Here is a 16692-nt window from a genome sequence, read left to right as displayed (position 1 = left end):
CGCCAAGAAGTGGATGTTAGTTTGTTGGCTTGTCTGCTTGTCTGTTTTTCAGCAGGATTACAGAAAAACTTCTGGCCCAATTTTCATGAAACTTGGTGGAAGGGTGTGACGTTATGGAGTTCTTGTTACCGCGGTGACAAAGCAACGTTTCCATGCAGTTTGGAGTTTTGAGCGTTACTGTATAATTCTGTGGTTTATCAGTGAAGTGTCTGAACCACACTGACGACTGGATTATCTACTCACGATGGCGCTTGCTGATGTCAGTGGCCGATGTTTTTCTGTTGTTTCAAATCAGTTTTGTGCAAGTTGAAAAGCAGGGCTTGAAATAACTTACATCCAGTTGTCCCAGGAACAGTAGAAAAACAAAGTTCTTTCCGAGAATGCTGTTGGAACAAAAGGACACGGTAAACTCACTATCGACGCGTCATGGGACACACCCTATTGTTTCCCTGATGATGCTACATTGTGAACAACAACTCCAAGTTGAAATCAGCTGAAGGAGACCTAATTAACATTAGCTGTTAGCGGTTAGCGGTTAGAAGCTGGTGACTGGCACTAATTGCTAACGGAGGTTGCACTGAGTTGCATTATGATGCGTTCAAGCTCTCTCTTGTTGGTAAAAATGAGTACTGGACAAATTACAGTGTTCTCATGATATGTTTAAATGTAATCTTGTCAAATTCAGTTTTTTAAGAGAAAGTTGAATAAATACAGCTGTTTGAAGGAGAAATTTGATGTTGTCGCAGCAATATTTATTTGATTGTGTGTGGCTTTATTTGTGCTCTTTCAAAGCAATGAAGGGCTTTGAAAGAGCCCTGTAATGAAGGGCTGAATGACTTAAAATAGGTGCGGACGATGGCAGTCACCTCTCTGATAGCTCCACTAAATTTGTGCGAAATTTAAGCACTTATGTCTGTATTGAAAGTCTTGGTTGGACTTTTTGTCATAGGCTTTGGATGTTGGTGGCATTTGGCTGTGAGTCAGTCATCGAGATGAGTAAATCAATCCACCAGTTTGTAAACTCTCCTTCTGCCAACTTCTGCTAGCCAGGTCGAGGTTTTCAAACGTTAACATCAGTAAACATCAAGAAAAACATGGAGAAGATGGACACCTGCTGAATTAGTGTCCTGTTGGCCATAGTACAGGTGTTAGCAGTGAACTCAAGTTGAGCAGTCTTGTTGTTTTTAGGGGTTATTTTCCGGTCATAGTGCTGTGTAGTGTACTTCTGGGGATGTTTTGGTCCCCAGATTTTGCTGCAGTGTGAGTGCTCTTGGCTGTCATACTGCTCTTTGGTACAGGGAGCTGCAGGCACGCAGGCAAGCGGTACAGAGGCGGAGAGGTTTTAGGGCTGTGAGACAACATTATTGTCTCTCTTCTGCCGAGAAGTGGTGAATTTACAGCTCACGGCTACTTAATACGACACAGTCTCTGGCTTTTGTTTGATATCTTGTGTTGACAAAAAATGTTGAGACCTGTTGTTAGCACAGTTAGCTTGTTTTCTGTATTACGTGAAGGCTGCTGTCAAACTGAATGTCCTGCTGGGTCCCATTAAAACTTTAAAATTTGGATGGAAAAAAACCCAAATTGTCGAATATTCTTATTGAACAACCCAATCTGATTCATCTGGCATAATTCTGAGTCAGGTACAGCCCTATGTATAATTCCATTTAATCTAATTGGAATAAATCCAGACATACAGCATGTAGTGGTTGTGCTTGCAGATTTACGCATCATACAAGACTGGACTTTTGGCCCTGGATGCAGCCTGGGCGCTCAGAGTGCCCCTCTACTTTCACTCTGTTACTTGGCTACATTACACCATTCAGATAAGCCATCTGATGATGCAGCCTCATCTCCGGACCCCCTTTAGAAAAACAGTTCTCTCTTACTTTAGACCCAATCAGCTATTTGACAGAAGTAGTCTTGTCTTGTCTTGACTGCAGGCAGAAGCACTGATATGGTCTCTATGGTAATTAGACCTAAGAGTGTGTGCCACGGCAGCTACAAGATCTGGTTATCTGAATTGAAGGTGTGCGAATTAAGATTTTATCAGCTGTGCTTTGAGTATGGCTTCACAGTAATGTGGTTTGTCAGTGATTCTCTTGTACTATTACAGAGCAAAACAAGACTTACAAATCCCAACCATGCATGAATACGTACGTCATGATGAGCAGTTGTGACATGATGCATTTACAACAACAACTAACATTACCCGTCCACATCACAACTGATTCTTGTTTTTTTTCTGCCATTCATATTATCAAACGGGAAATTGTATTCTCACAAGATTTATTTTCCTTAAACCTACTTGTCTGCCCATCTCAGTAGATTAACTGTTAATGCCAGCACTCTGCAGAGCCCTCGTGTGATGTACAGTAATTGTCTCGCACTGAATTTATTACTGTCAGATTGCGGTTGCAGTCTGTGTACTTTCCTTTAGAGATTTCATCACTTGCTCACTATTGGCCTTTCCCTCTAAAACAAGACTGTAAAACTGCATGAGCAGATAACAGCAGTTATTATAGGACCTTCCCACAAGTTTGAGGTGAGATGTGACTGGGTGTGAGTCAGCAAAGAGAACACTTCTCTGCTCCACACTTCAAGGTGGATATTAAAAGGCCTGCCAGAAATCTGGCTAAGTGTTTGAGTCAAGTGTGTTGGCCAGTGTAGTCGTATGTATGTGTGTTAGTGTACATGCACTCTTACTTGAGGAGGTGGAGATTCAGTCATCCCCTGGTAATTGGATGTTGGACTTGTGCCCAGGTCAGACCAGAGTTGCAACTAGACGAGTTGAAACAGGCAAATACTTACAACGCTCCGTTCTGCAATGTTTTAAAAACCTGCCGGTTCACACCAGGTCACCACGATGAGACGGCGTATCATCTCTAGTCAACAACTCTCTGTACTTCTGATCTGTAACGTTGACAGGAAGTGACCACGATGAGACGGCGTATCATCTCTAGTCAACTCTCTGTACTTCTGTTCTGATTTGCAGCTTTTCAGACTTATTTTGTGGCTGAATATAATTTATAGCTTCTTAAAATCTGAATGAGGATAGTGATAGTGAGATACTGGCCGCAGTGATGAAACAAAACCAGCATCAGATGGACCGTATTCATAATCAATATGCCGCAATAATATAAATAACCATATAAAGATCCCGAGGTGTTCCCAGGCCCGATGAGATATGTAATCCCTCCAGTGTGTTCTGTCTCTGCACCGGGGCCTCCTACCAGTGGGACGTGCCTGAACACTTCCAGCAGGAGGCACCCAGGTGGCATCCTCATTAGATGCCCGTACCACCTCAACTGACCCCTTTTGACACGAAGGAGCAGCGGCTCTACTCCGAGCTCCCTCTGGATGTCTGAACTCCTACCCCTATCTCTAAGGCTGAGCCCAGATACACGACGGAGGAAACTCATTCGGCCGCTTGTATCCACGATCTCATCCTTTCAGTCACTAACCAGAGCTCATGACCATAGGTGGGGGATGGGACGTAGATGGACCAGTGAGTCGAAGGAAGTAACAGCGCTTAAAGTTTGCAACAGACTTTGGAGTCAGTGTTGAAGTCAGTGGGGCGAGAAAATCACACTATAACCCATCATAGGCCTTTGTTTTCACTATGCAGGAAACAGTACGGTGCCCACTTCCTGTTCACAAACTCTTGCCATTACAGTTACAGTTTCACTAGGAAACAGCGGGGAGATCTCTGCACTGGTTAGATGGAGGGAAGTTTATCACAGTTCATCTACACATACTATTCACATCGTTATAACAAAGTTGGTTAAAAACTGGTGAATTAACCTTTTAAAACAAAACACTGTTTCTCCAAAGTTGGCACAAGAAATATTATTTATCGGTCACTTAATACATTACGATTGTATTTCCTAATGATTCTAAAAAATAAAATGTTTTTAAACATTTCTTCTTCTTTCCATAATGTGTTTCCAGCATTTCATTAAAGCAGTACAAAGTTAATTCTGTCGGGCATAATGCCAAGCTGAGTAAACTTGAGTAAATATTGTGGCATTTGCTTAATAAGACTATTGCTTAATGAAATTATTATTCCTTTGAATAAACACCTCATTAAGCAAACAGCCAGTGATTGTAATTAAAAACAATTTGGTGTTGCAATCAACAACAAAACCCAAGCAGAGTTTGTCTTTCCTCCACCTGTTGGGGTGAAAATAATCCACAGGCAGCAAACTGTGTCTGAGACATACTGGGATGAGGATCGTTCATCACGTGACCAAACTACTGCTGTCTGTTTTCTCTCTGCTGTGCTCAGTTTACTTTTTAATACCTCACTGAGTGAAACTGAACTGGTCATTGTGGGATGTGCTGGTGGTGTGTGTCTGTCCCAGTTAAACAGATACTTCACTGGTTTTTAAGCAGTTTGGTATCTTAATGTGTAAAAGAACTTTGGCAACCTGCAAAACGCTTTCTGTGTGATCAGGCCCTTTCTCGCCTTAAGTGTCTTCAGAAACATGTCTTAACTCACTGTTAAAGGGATAGTGCACCCAAAAATGAAAATTCAGCCATTACCTACTCACCCATATGCCGAGGGAGGCTCAGGTGAAGTTTTAGAGTCCTCACATCCTTTGCGGAGATCCAAGGGGAGAGTGGGTAGCAGTACAACTCCACCTATTGCAGGCTGACGGCGCCCCAGATTAAAACGTCCAAAAAACACATAATTGAAGCCACAAAATATCTCCATACTGCTCGTCCGTAGTGATTCAAGTGTCCTGAAGCCCCGACATAAAAAGTTGTTTGGAAAAACGTCATTTAAACTCTGTTTTTAGCCTCATTATAGCCTGTAGCTCTCACTGCCTCTCTGTGGACTGCACTCACGTGTGCGCGCTTGCGCGAGACCGTGAAACAATGAGGCTAAAAACAGAGTCTCCCTCGGCATATGGGTGGGTACTATTGGCTATATTTTTTGCAGCCACCACTCCTTAGTAGCTGAATTTCTGGTATTAATTTAACTAAGATTAAATTGTCTGTGTTTATCAGGAGGGGATTAGCTCTCTTGTTGCTGATAGGTTCTTTGAGAGTACATAACAGCAACTTTACAACCATATGTTAAGGGATTAAAGTTCTCCGTCACCACAAGGATTTTCCATCATTTGGAGTTCATATATATTTAAACTTGTCGGCTGCATTATAGAACAGTAGTTGATGGTTTTGTGTGGAATGGTGCTGAAATCTTCAATCCTTTAAATATTGTGTTATTTGTTTAACAGGCTTCAAGTTTATGTTTTACAAATTACAGATGGGATATATGACTTGGCTGCTGCATGAAAAAAAAAATTGTCAAAAGATTATATTTTGCTTTAATCCCTGTAAAGGATCAGCTCCTTGACATATTTGTCTACAGGCTAAAAACAGTGAGAAAATAGTTTGCACTAAGAAATAAATGAGCATAAAAATGAACCTCCGAACCAACTAATACGACAAGTTTCAGAAGCTTGTCTCTATGTTTAATATTTAATAACAAATAACAGTTATTTTCAAGTGTTACTAAATCCTGGATGACAGCTTTCCTTTAATGGTTTTCTTTTGCATGGGGTAAAATAAAAAGTACACAGCACTTTATACAGATGGAGAATAAAGCCGACACATGCCCCAACTGAATGTCAGCACTCTGACACTGGGTCGGGGAATCTGCTGCCATCTCAACTCATCAACATGTTTCTTTCAGAGCTGCTGGAGAAGAGTCGCAGGAAGGAGGAAGAAATGAGGAGCCTTCAGGTGAGCAGTTTATGTCTTTATTAATCCTCATCTGTTTGTGTCTTCATTGTGTTTGTAAATCTGCACCCTAAACAGTAGATTCTTAATATCCAGCTGGCCTGATTTCAACCACGCTGCCAAAAAGAGACAGCTGGTACTATTTTTATTTATACACCACATTGCCTTCAGATTCTTTTTTGCATATCTGTTGGGGTGTTCTTCAGTAACTGCTGGGCTTCTGAGTTCTGTGATGCAACGCTGCAAACATTAGCACACAGCCGCGGGCCTGACAGACTCCTCGCAGCCTTGCTTGGACAAGTAGCTAATTACTGAAGACACGAGGCCTTGGAGTTTAAAAGCCACCAGAGACCTTGTCTCTGTCTTTCAGTACCGCAGCATCTACACTTGGCAGGCCACCAACTCACCTAGTCTGGATTGGACTGGCCCCCAGCGCCTCGCCGACCCTTTACTCGCCATTAAACAGCGAAAAACACACTCACTCACACACTAAAGTGTCTGCTAAGCGTTCGTTCTTTCCAAGCGTGTGTCTGTACCTCTGTAACCGTGTGTTTGTTGTGTGTTTGTTGGATTCTGGGGTCCCATCTGTGGCTGCATGATGGCACCTGCCAGAGCTCGCATGCAATTAATCAGCCTTCTCAGACCCAGCCGAGCTTTTAATTATGAAGGATGAGCAGAGAGAGATGTAGAGAGGAAAGACAGATAGAGTGAGGGACGTAGACGAGTTAAAAAAAAAAAAGAAAGTCGGAGGGTGGGCTGAGGAAAAGAAAGTACCCTTGTTACAAAGCATCAACATATTACAGGCAGAGGGGGAGCAGCAGCCGGTTGGCGGGGGGGAGCAGGTGTGTGTTTGAGTGGCAGATAAGAGGCATAGCATCGCTTATGCATCGTTAGAGAGGGAACATCAGTCAGGAGCTGCATGAGCGGCGAGAGCAGTTTGTCTTTGTGTGTTTGTGTGTGTCTCAGTGTGTGTGATAAGAAGCCTGTTGTGTGCTACACACTCTCCCTAGCCCTGGTGTTTCCTTCCCTTGTTACCTATTTGTTGGAATGCTCTATTCCTCTCTCCTGTCGCTATTCTCACAAACAAACAAACACTGGTTTCCTCTGTGCTAATCTCCCACTGTAAAGAGTTACCTGAACTCACCGTCTGGCTCATTGTGTCAGTTTTATCCTCACTTTGGTTTTGATTCACACTTTATTTTTCAATGCATATGAAGTAATGTTGCTGTGTTTGTGTGTGTTCACAGGATCGCGTTTTGGATCTGGAGATGGTAAGTTTATTTATCTTTATAATCAAAGTCATTATAGCAGGTAAATAGAACTGGTATGAAATACGTAGGGGTGTCACGATTCGATTTGACTTTTGATTTTTAAAGCTCCACTCCAGTGAATTTGGTATTTTTATATTTCACATTTTTCCTGACAAAATTGATTAGCCACACCGTTTGCAAAATATTTTTTGATTCCTTGTCTGCTTACGGCTGCTGACATCTTTCGCTGGTGATGTCATTTAGAGCCAGAGTCTGAGCAGTAGCAGTTTCTAGGGTATGGAGTGCCCACCCATATACCTGTCTGACCAAGCGCGAGCAGAGCCACTGATTGCGGAAGCACCGATTGGCACACGCAGCTGTCAGTCATGATGTCACACCTCCTTTTTATAGCATCTTCTTATTAAAACCTAACTCATCAGAAAAACAAACTTCAGTGTGAAAACATTATTTGACATGTACTTTGATTTTTTTGTTTGACCCCTGTGTCATCTGCTTGCATGGAGGGGGTGGGGTTTATGACATATACTGCAGCCAGCCACCAGGGGGCGAATGAGATGTTTTGGCTTCACTTCTGGGGAGCTGACGTGTCGTCCATCTTTATATACTATATATGATTGGAACTTTTCAAAGCGCTAGAAAATGATGCATTATAGTCGTATAAACACCGTAGTTCTCATGTCGTTCAAATGTTTTTGTTGAGGATTTTATACAGTTATGCCTACAAATAGCGTGATAAGTTACTCCTCACTGAAAAAAGACATTCATCATATCATTTATTTAATTGTTAAGTTATATTTAAAAAGTAATTAGTTGCTTTGAGTGAAGCACTTGAAAGTCCTCAAATTTAATTTTGTCTGTATGAACAATGTTCAATTTAGAATCTAAACCCTGACAGCCCCGGTATGTATATCCAGGTTTATAAAACTTAGAGTTATGAAATGCCCCCGAGTTATTAAATTAGAAGTGATGTTGACTCTCAGCCTGACTCAGAGCAGCTATGTAGGCATGTTCACCTCAGGCTGTGTTTGTCTAGCAACCCATAGAGGCTAACACAGGGTTAGAAATGATTGCTTTAGTCAAGGCTCAGAGCTCTGTTAATCATCATACATCTTGCTGACAGGGTTAAGAACAGAGCTGTACTGACAATACAGTATTGACCTCACCATCCGAGCCGTTAACGTCCACACTAACATCCTTATTCTGCTATTAGATCCCAGCCTGAAGTTACTTAGCACCACCGAGCGGTTATATCGACCTAAGCTGTTTTTACTCATAAATAAGTAAAGCTGTCTCACGCACGCCGTCCATCTATCACAATTATGTGGCACGCTTGGCCACTTCAACCTTAAATGAGCTGTCGTGAGAAAGAAGAGGAAATACCTCAAACCATGATCAAGTCAGATAATTTCTGCTTACTGCAACAACACAGCGGCAGCATGCATCGACTCATCCTCCACTCAGCCTGGGTGGTGGGGATGAACCAGCGAGTCTCAGCTGTTTGTCAGTGTGCCATTCAGTGTAGCAATCAGCGTGACGCCGTGTTAACAACCAGTTCTTTTGATGCTTAAATGCTCCATCTGAATGGGAATAGGAAGGCTATTGAAACGTACAGTGGAGGGATGAAAAGAATGGAGTACAGCCAGAGTAGTTAGTTAATCAAAGGTTGTGCTCAGTGTGTTGTCACAAAAGTCCTCAGTCAGCCTCTGAATGACCGGGCAGAGTGACTTCATATCTGTCGCCATGTAGGTTTGAAAGGGAAATATTATGAACTGCATTCACAAACATACCAGTTTAACACAGCAGAAAACAAACATCAATATTACCAGAGCTGTTCATGTTAAAGGAATACTACACTAAAAATACTGTCTCCAAGGTCCAACACTATCACAATATGCCTGGTTCAATTTATTTCTGTTTCACCTGCAGCATAGTCCACTTTTCCACATTAATCCATATCCTCAGTTTCCTGATGTCAGACAGAATCATCAACTCGTTATTGGGGGTGTAGCAACATGCGCATTTGTATTGAGCTATTCAGTACGAGGCTTTTGGTTTGGTACGCATTACAAACTGAACGATTCGTTGAACTATCCCAATATATAAAGCTAAAATATAATGTTCTCAGTATGGGTGGACGATATGGCCCTAAAATAACATCACCATATTTCAGGGTATTTTTGTGATAACGATATTCTCGACGATATGACTAATTAGTAAAAAATATATATTATTAATTTAAGAAAATTGAATTGCAACAAAATAAGTGATGTAGTTTCACAGTTTGCTTCACCTGGACCTTTATGCTCTGCCATTTCTCCTCTAATCATCACGCTGTAACCTGTGACAGGCTGTTATGATACCACAACTATCACACAGTCACATATATGGAGTTTTTCACGTAGGTTTACATTACTAAAGGTTTATGACAGAATCACTTGATGCACGGCGAGAGAGGAGAGGGAGAGACGCTGTGCTGCTGCCAGAGCAGCCTCCCTCTGAGCGGTAACTCGCTAAAAGAGGACGCCACAGTTTATTCCACACTACTGAAGCTGCTCCTCTTTTTGGAACCACTGCGGAATCAGTAATAATTTCACTTGTTGTTGCCGTGGGTAACAGTATGACGTCAATGTCAACAAGTCGAAATATTGTGAGTACCACGACATGAATTTTTCATATCATATTAAAAATTATACCGGTATTATCGTGAACGAGACGATATGGCACACCCCTCGTTCTCAGTGCAGTTGCGCTCAACAAGGCAGCCCAAAGACAGAACAAGCAACGTGCAAAGCAGAACGCTCAACTCCACGCTACGCTAAGCTTGCTCACTGCAATATGGTTAGTAACACCATTACCAGATCCTCCGATCACCTGCAGGTCTGGCGTTAGGAACCACAAAAAAAACAGTGTGTTCAATCTGCTATACATTAGGTGACATCAGTGGGAACCCTTCAGACATCAACACATTCACCTGACTTCACCCCTTGTGAGTGTTAGCAGGTTGAACTATAGACGAAAACAAGGAGCAACACAAGCTACAAACTAAAGTTAACCTCGCAGCTTTTAGGCAGCCAGTCCCAACTGATTCAGACAGAAAGGAAATCATCTCGGCAATTGGTAATGTTACATTTATAGCTGTGGATATGAGACTCGGCTCTGTTGTGGAAAACGCAGGCTACTAACATGCTTAATGTAATTGAGCCCCATTAAAATACTCCTCCATGAGCCCATTTCAACAAGACTGTGATTCCTGCTTTGCACAAAAAAAGTCCCAAATTATAATGTTAGTTTTAATATATTGGAATAAAAAAAGTTTTTTTTTTCTTCATTTCAGAAACAAAACTGTTTCTTTGTGTTTGTTTATAACTACAAAACTATATTTAATATTGTTTAAGGAGCTGTTTTTATTTTATATGCTGCTAAAAAGACACCCCAGAGGACGGGTTGCTCAGGTATAACTCCATCATTGTTCTAAAAAAAAAAATAAAAAAATCATACTGTCAAAACTCTACAGAGCAGATCCAAAATCCTCCGTAGCGAGACACTTTGAGGAGGCCAGACATCCAACTACTGCTCTCAGGTTCTGTGGCACTGATGTATTTAACTCTCGCCACAGACATACAGATCTGGAAACAAAACTCCTGCAGGGTGAAAGTAGAACACTGAATTTGTCCTGCTTTTTATAGACATCTGCGTGTACCAGCGTGGCCCCCTTTGGACCTGCTGTCGTATTTTGTCCTTTCTTTTTTATTATTCTGTGTGCAGTCATGTTTTGGTACGTTTATATATTTTTAATGCTCTGCTGTCATACATTGGTGTTTGAGGATGTTCGGAATAGTAAAATAGTCCTCAGAGATGACCTCATCTAATTAGTGACACCAGCTGATTGATTCATCACACCTGGTGGGAACCTGTCGCTGTCTGTGTCTGTATCTGCTCTGTGAAGCTCTCGTCAGGAGCGCTAATGATAGTCAAGGACTGAAAATGAAATGAAACACCTGTGGACCTTTATGTAGCTGTCCAGCTCAGCTGCATTGGTGTGCGAGTATCTCCTCTGCTGTGCGTATCATGTGAACTATTACATCACTACTCGTTACACTCTCATTTCTATTTTCAGTTTGACACTGAACTGATTAAATATCTGAACATATGAAATAATATATTTACAACTGTACCTGATCTGTGCTCAGTCTAAACACAGGTGTGTTGTGCACACGTGAATATTTATGATACAGTTGAAAAGGACAACATCAGTAAATATTTCACACTGTGTTTTGTCATGTGGGAGGACATAAATAATACATAACAGAGCAAACAGTATCAGCTGTGTTGCCTCTGTATTTGAGCAGTACATCCCAGATTATCTCTGCAAACACAAAGGCATCAGTAGTCGCCACAGAGCAGTTAGAGCCCACGGACAGCTGATCCAGCTGTGCAGCCGTCATCAGTAATCATCCCTTCAGGTGACCCTTGACTGGGAATGATTTCACTAAATGTGCGTTTCATCCATTATTCCTTCCTCGCTTCACTCTCTTTTATCTTTAAGGGAAACAGGGAGACAATTAAGGGAATTGGGATGCAGCCCCGGTATTTACCTGTGGACAACCCTACATTTGTTTTTAGTTTTAGTATTGTTGTGTTTTCTGCTTGTCCCTTACATGGTGATTTATGATTCAGGGAGTCTTGGGGGTTTTTTTTGTTTGTTTTTTCTTAGTTTTTAAAATGAGACTATCCTCCTCACTATCCTTCTTAAGAGTTCTTGTTCCAATAATCACTTCCAGATGCATTATTGAACATATTTTTTAGGATTTTAGCACAAACGTGGATTTTGTATTAATTTCTCAGTGAAAACAGTTCGTCATGTATTTGGTGTTGTAGATTTAAACAGCTGGGCTTAAATGGCTAAATGTGCCTGTCAGACAAACTAAGACACAAATATTGTCATGTAAATTAAATTATTTTATGTGTTATATATATGTGTGTGTGTGTGTGTGTGTGTGTGTGTGTGTGTGTGTGTTTTCCAGAACACACGAGTCGCCCTGGACCACCTGGAGTCGATTCCAGAGAAACAATGTCTGATGGAGAACTTTAAAGATTTGGAGGTGGGATTTTTTTTTAAAAACCTAAATACAGTGGTTACGAAGTTCTTCGCTAAACTTAATTTTTAATTACCAACACTGGATGCAGTACTAAAACATAAAAACATAAAGATGCATCAAATGAATACCCCGCAGATAATCACTAAGGAATTGTCTTGAACCGGCATTAGCTAGTGTGAAAGATAAGGCTGGATGATGTGGCAAAAATTAATTGATATTTTGATATTGGTCAATATTGAAATTTAGCACTATATATGATTTATTTTTTTTATTATCCTTTGTGTATTTTTTTTTTTTGTGTATTGTGACAGTGCTACCAGTTTGAAACCTTATTAGTTAAACTTTAGAATATAGTTTATATAAAAAAGAAGAAAGAATTTAACTGGTGGTCAGCAGGCGTCACCGCTACCCATGTGGAAGTGGTCAGGTGCATTTTTGGCCCTACTCCAGGAAAGGTCCATCCCTGGCGTGGCTCAGCATGTTAATACTGAGTAAATGCAAATTAGGGTGGCATGGTTAGATTCTGCGCCGCCAAAAATGCCAATGAAAAAGTGTATAAAATATGTTTCTGAAAACACTTGAGGTGAGAAATATGCAACGCAGTAACAGAATATTGATTCAGATTTGATCAGGGCTGCCTAGTTGGACAGTTTGACCTCAGTTCACAGAATGATTGACATGATTGACAGCTGCGGTAGAGTCTCCTCGACTTTGATTGGTTGTTTTCGTTCAGGTCCGGTGATGCCATGAGAAGCACAGCTAGGAGGCAGGGGGACATGATTTGTTTTCACAGATTATCTCTCATGAATGTCTGTGTAGTCATAGTGACAGTTTCAGCAAACATGAAAAAAATATATATATTTTTGATAAAGTGACCAACAGTATCTTTGTGGACAGTTGTGTCTTTTGTGACTGGTTCCAGTGACACAGCCTCCATTTTGTGCTAACAGGAGTCACAGCGACAGAGGGAGCAGGTAGAGCAGCGTTACACCAAATACAAAGAGATCGTCTGGGACCTGCAGCACCAGCTGGATGAGTCCAAACGCAGGATCCAGGAGTACAGAGTACGACACACACACACACACACACACACACACACGCAGTCCTGTACTCTAGAAAAATGAGCTTTATAATGCCGTACAGGAGCCTGTACTACCAAACAGCAACCCACACTTTTTTTCTATTTCAGTCCCTAATTGCGGTGCTTTGTTCAAACAGCGGCCGTTTGGATAAGGATAGCCTGACATTGAGAGCCATTTATGAGTCTAGCTCGCCCACACCGGTACCAGTGTGTGCACCGCACCTAATTTGCAACTTGTATGAATAAATGAATAATTTCACATGCTGGTAATGCATCACGGATGGACAGAGTGGGACAAGCTGGAGTAATGGCACAATTGTACACTCAGACAAAACCTGAATTTTACCAGTCTGTGTTAATTGCTACAGCCATCTTCTGTGCTATAAAGCAGTCAGGGGAGCCATCAAGACATCATTGTTGACAGCTGATTGCCATCAGCAGTTTGCAACCACCCCTCAACAGCCATACAGTCACTTTTTAAATGGTTTTAATCTGCCAGATTACCCCGTTGGTTTGCCAAATGACTCCCGTGTTGAATGATAAGTGGCGATTGCATTAGCTTAATAGCTGCTGCCCACCCGGGGTTTGTTTAAGGAAAACGGATGGATGGAGGGTCCTTACAAGACTTCCATCTTGATCAGAGTCAGCGATGCCAACAACAACAAACAGCGTCTACACTGAACCTAACAGCGGCTCTCTGCTTGAAACACAAGCTTCTAAAGCTGCGTTCAGACGGGATTATTTGTTGGCTCGGTTCTTGTCCTGTCATTACAGGACATCTGTAATGTTAATGATCTATAAACACAGGATAAAAGAAATCTGTAATATGTGTCAAACTTGAAGAGGCAGCAGTGACTTGGCAGGCCTTGCAACAGAATCACAGAATATTAAGAGATATCTGTTCAGGCTGGGACACTTGTGCCGCCGTGTTTACAGGCAAATAAATGTCTGTAAAAGAAGCTTTTATCATACACGGTTGCACACAGTGCATACAGGGACTCAAATCACTCACTTCCCAAACAGAATATTTTATCGTTGTGTGGAGCTCCTGGGATGTTGAAACAAGCATTTTGTGGGCAGCTGAATCTGGCCCACAACTCTCATTTAAAGGTGCTTTGAATGTGTCTTTGTGTCGCTGTGCTCTGTGAAGTCTGGTACTGTGAGACTCACCTTATACACAGATTTACTGCTGATTTCACATTGTGAAGTTTAGCCATGTTAGGGACGTAGTGATGCGGCACATCCTCAGTTAGTCTTTGGACCAACAGGCAGATGTAATATCTCACTAATTATTCCATGATCAGATCTGACTTAGTGTTTATGCTTTGCTGTTATCTTTTTTAGTGAAGCTAAGCCAAACTTTTGAGCTGGCAGCCATGTTCTAGGATGTAAACAAAAATGTCTCCTCTCACATTAAGGCGCGCTGTTGGAGGTTGTTTTACTTTACCAATAAATTAAAATCATCATGTTTATCTGTTAGATTGTGATGGATTCAGTCAGAGGCGGTTTATTTTCTCTGTGTTATGTAAACTATGTCGACTGTTATTGTTTCACTCACAGTGGTTGTTCATTATGATGTGTTATTGACTGTACTGTGATGTGAAGTGTGAATGCATATTTTATAATGTCACCATATAACTGTGTAGACTCCAGGAAGAATAGCTGCTGCAATTGAAAGCTAATGGGGGATTTTAATATACAAATAAAACCTGCTTTGTTGACAAACTGCGTAACAAATTGTGTGACGTTAAATTGATACTTCACCTACAAAATGACCACTTGTATGTCAGGTAGTCATGCCCTGTAGGGTTGGGTATTGTTTGGGATATTTTTTTCTGATACTGGTACTAAAACGATGATTTCAAAACAGCACCGGTGCCTGAACCGATGCTTTTGAAGCCCAAAACGACAGTCAGCGATGTCGAGTAACAGCTTTTGTTTTTATTGCAAAGGCAAATTTGAACTACAAGTTAAACAATATATAAATTCTCACAGCTTTAAGTATACTTAACTATATTGATATGAATATAAAACACCATTAGCAAATTCACATAACAAATTAACTTCACTCTCTTTGCTCTGGTCACGGCAGCCTCGCTGTCACACACAAGAGCTCTCTGTCTCTTTTCCTCTTTCGGCTGTGTGCGCTGTGCACACAGTCTGGCACCAAAGTTTGTGTTGTGATTCGGAATTTGTGAAGAAAACTCTGTTTGTCTCACATATCCATGGGAGACCACAAACATATTGATTTATTGATTCACTAAAGACCACATTTGACAACAACAAGACTTGTTTACAAAGTCTCACAGAACTCGTGCAGCATAATCCAAGTGTCATTTATCCAGTCGTGTGCTCAGTACTTCCCAAACACATTACAATAAGAAGTAACTGTTTAAACTCATCTTTGCTCTTTTCAAAGTCAGACTCAACACTAAAGTTTGTGTTTGGGAAGTACTGAGTGTACAACTGGATAAATGAGACTTGGATTTAACTGAAGCGACACCGAGGCTGAGAAATGAAGCCAAAAACTGCAGTGCCTCTAATGGCCACTTGAGGCTGACTCCAGAACGGTCAATCCCCATCGACCCCATGTGACAATGCCCAACGTTACAGCAGAAATAAACATGTTTACAGCCTGGTTTTGGTCTCTACAGCTAATTCATTCATGACAGCTGTCCAGGGGGTGAATTTTTTTACAACTCATTTACATTTCATCAAGGCTCAAAGTTACACACGTTTAAGGGCAGAGCTGCTTGATTGACAGGATGTCCGCGAGGTGTTGCTACCGGTTGCTCCACCCCTCATTCCTCCACAGCTCCAACCTCTCGTCCAAATATGGTTACTTCTGGCTCCAGAAAGCCATGATAGCGACAGCAGAAATGCCAAACTCAAGGCTTCAAACCCATGTATAACGTCACGTTCGCTACTTCCATTATTTATACAGTCTATATCCTCTTCGCCACTGCACAAATAGACCACTAACACCTGCTAAATCAATATGTTCGCCGTTTTCCAAGAAGGCATGCAAAGAAACACTTTTCTTTACAAATCTGTGGTAACACGGCATGACTAACTGATTTTAAAAATGCTCATTCTGTGTGTGAAGTGTCCCTGTAAGTCCAAGTACTAGGTCCTGGCAGAGGTGTGCAACTTTTGTGGACTGTGAAATGTTTACTGCAGTTCCTTCTGTCTTGTGACTGAATTAAAAAAACTTAAGTTAGGTACTGATAGGCAGAATGGAAATACACGTGTCTTATCAAACCCACAGTTCTTGGAAATGTGGATGATATCCCAGTCCTTCTGATTAGTCAGTGGGTGATTTGGGTTTAACAGTTAGTGTCCTCCTGTCTTTCAGGATGAGAAACTGGACGCCACCTCCAGGAGCCTGAGACTGGCTGCTCTTTCTTCCTCCATGAAAGGCCCCAGCACGTTCCTCAGCAGCTCACTGAGATCTGACACACTGTGTGAGTAACCCTGTGTTCTGACAGCTTAT

The 16692-nt window shown here is 41.5% G+C and overlaps 1 protein-coding gene across 2 annotated transcripts in view; it reads left to right on the top strand.

The window, feature by feature from the left end:
* LOC125897060 (centrosomal protein of 128 kDa) overlaps positions 1 to 16692 on the top strand; it is a 76988-nt gene that overhangs the window by 56563 nt on the left and 3733 nt on the right. For both annotated transcript variants that reach the window (XM_049590105.1, XM_049590104.1), the window contains 5 exons: positions 5702 to 5751; positions 6996 to 7019; positions 12044 to 12121; positions 13069 to 13182; positions 16555 to 16663. In XM_049590105.1, coding sequence (XP_049446062.1) covers positions 5702 to 5751; positions 6996 to 7019; positions 12044 to 12121; positions 13069 to 13182; positions 16555 to 16663 — 375 coding nt within the window. The remainder of the gene's footprint in view (positions 1 to 5701; positions 5752 to 6995; positions 7020 to 12043; positions 12122 to 13068; positions 13183 to 16554; positions 16664 to 16692) is intronic.

The sequence above is a fragment of the Epinephelus fuscoguttatus genome, linkage group LG11, assembly GCF_011397635.1.
Source record: "Epinephelus fuscoguttatus linkage group LG11, E.fuscoguttatus.final_Chr_v1".
Classification (NCBI taxonomy): domain Eukaryota; kingdom Metazoa; phylum Chordata; class Actinopteri; order Perciformes; family Serranidae; genus Epinephelus; species Epinephelus fuscoguttatus.
The sequence above is the reverse complement of the archived record's forward strand: the minus strand, read 5'-3'. Positions and strand labels throughout refer to the sequence as shown.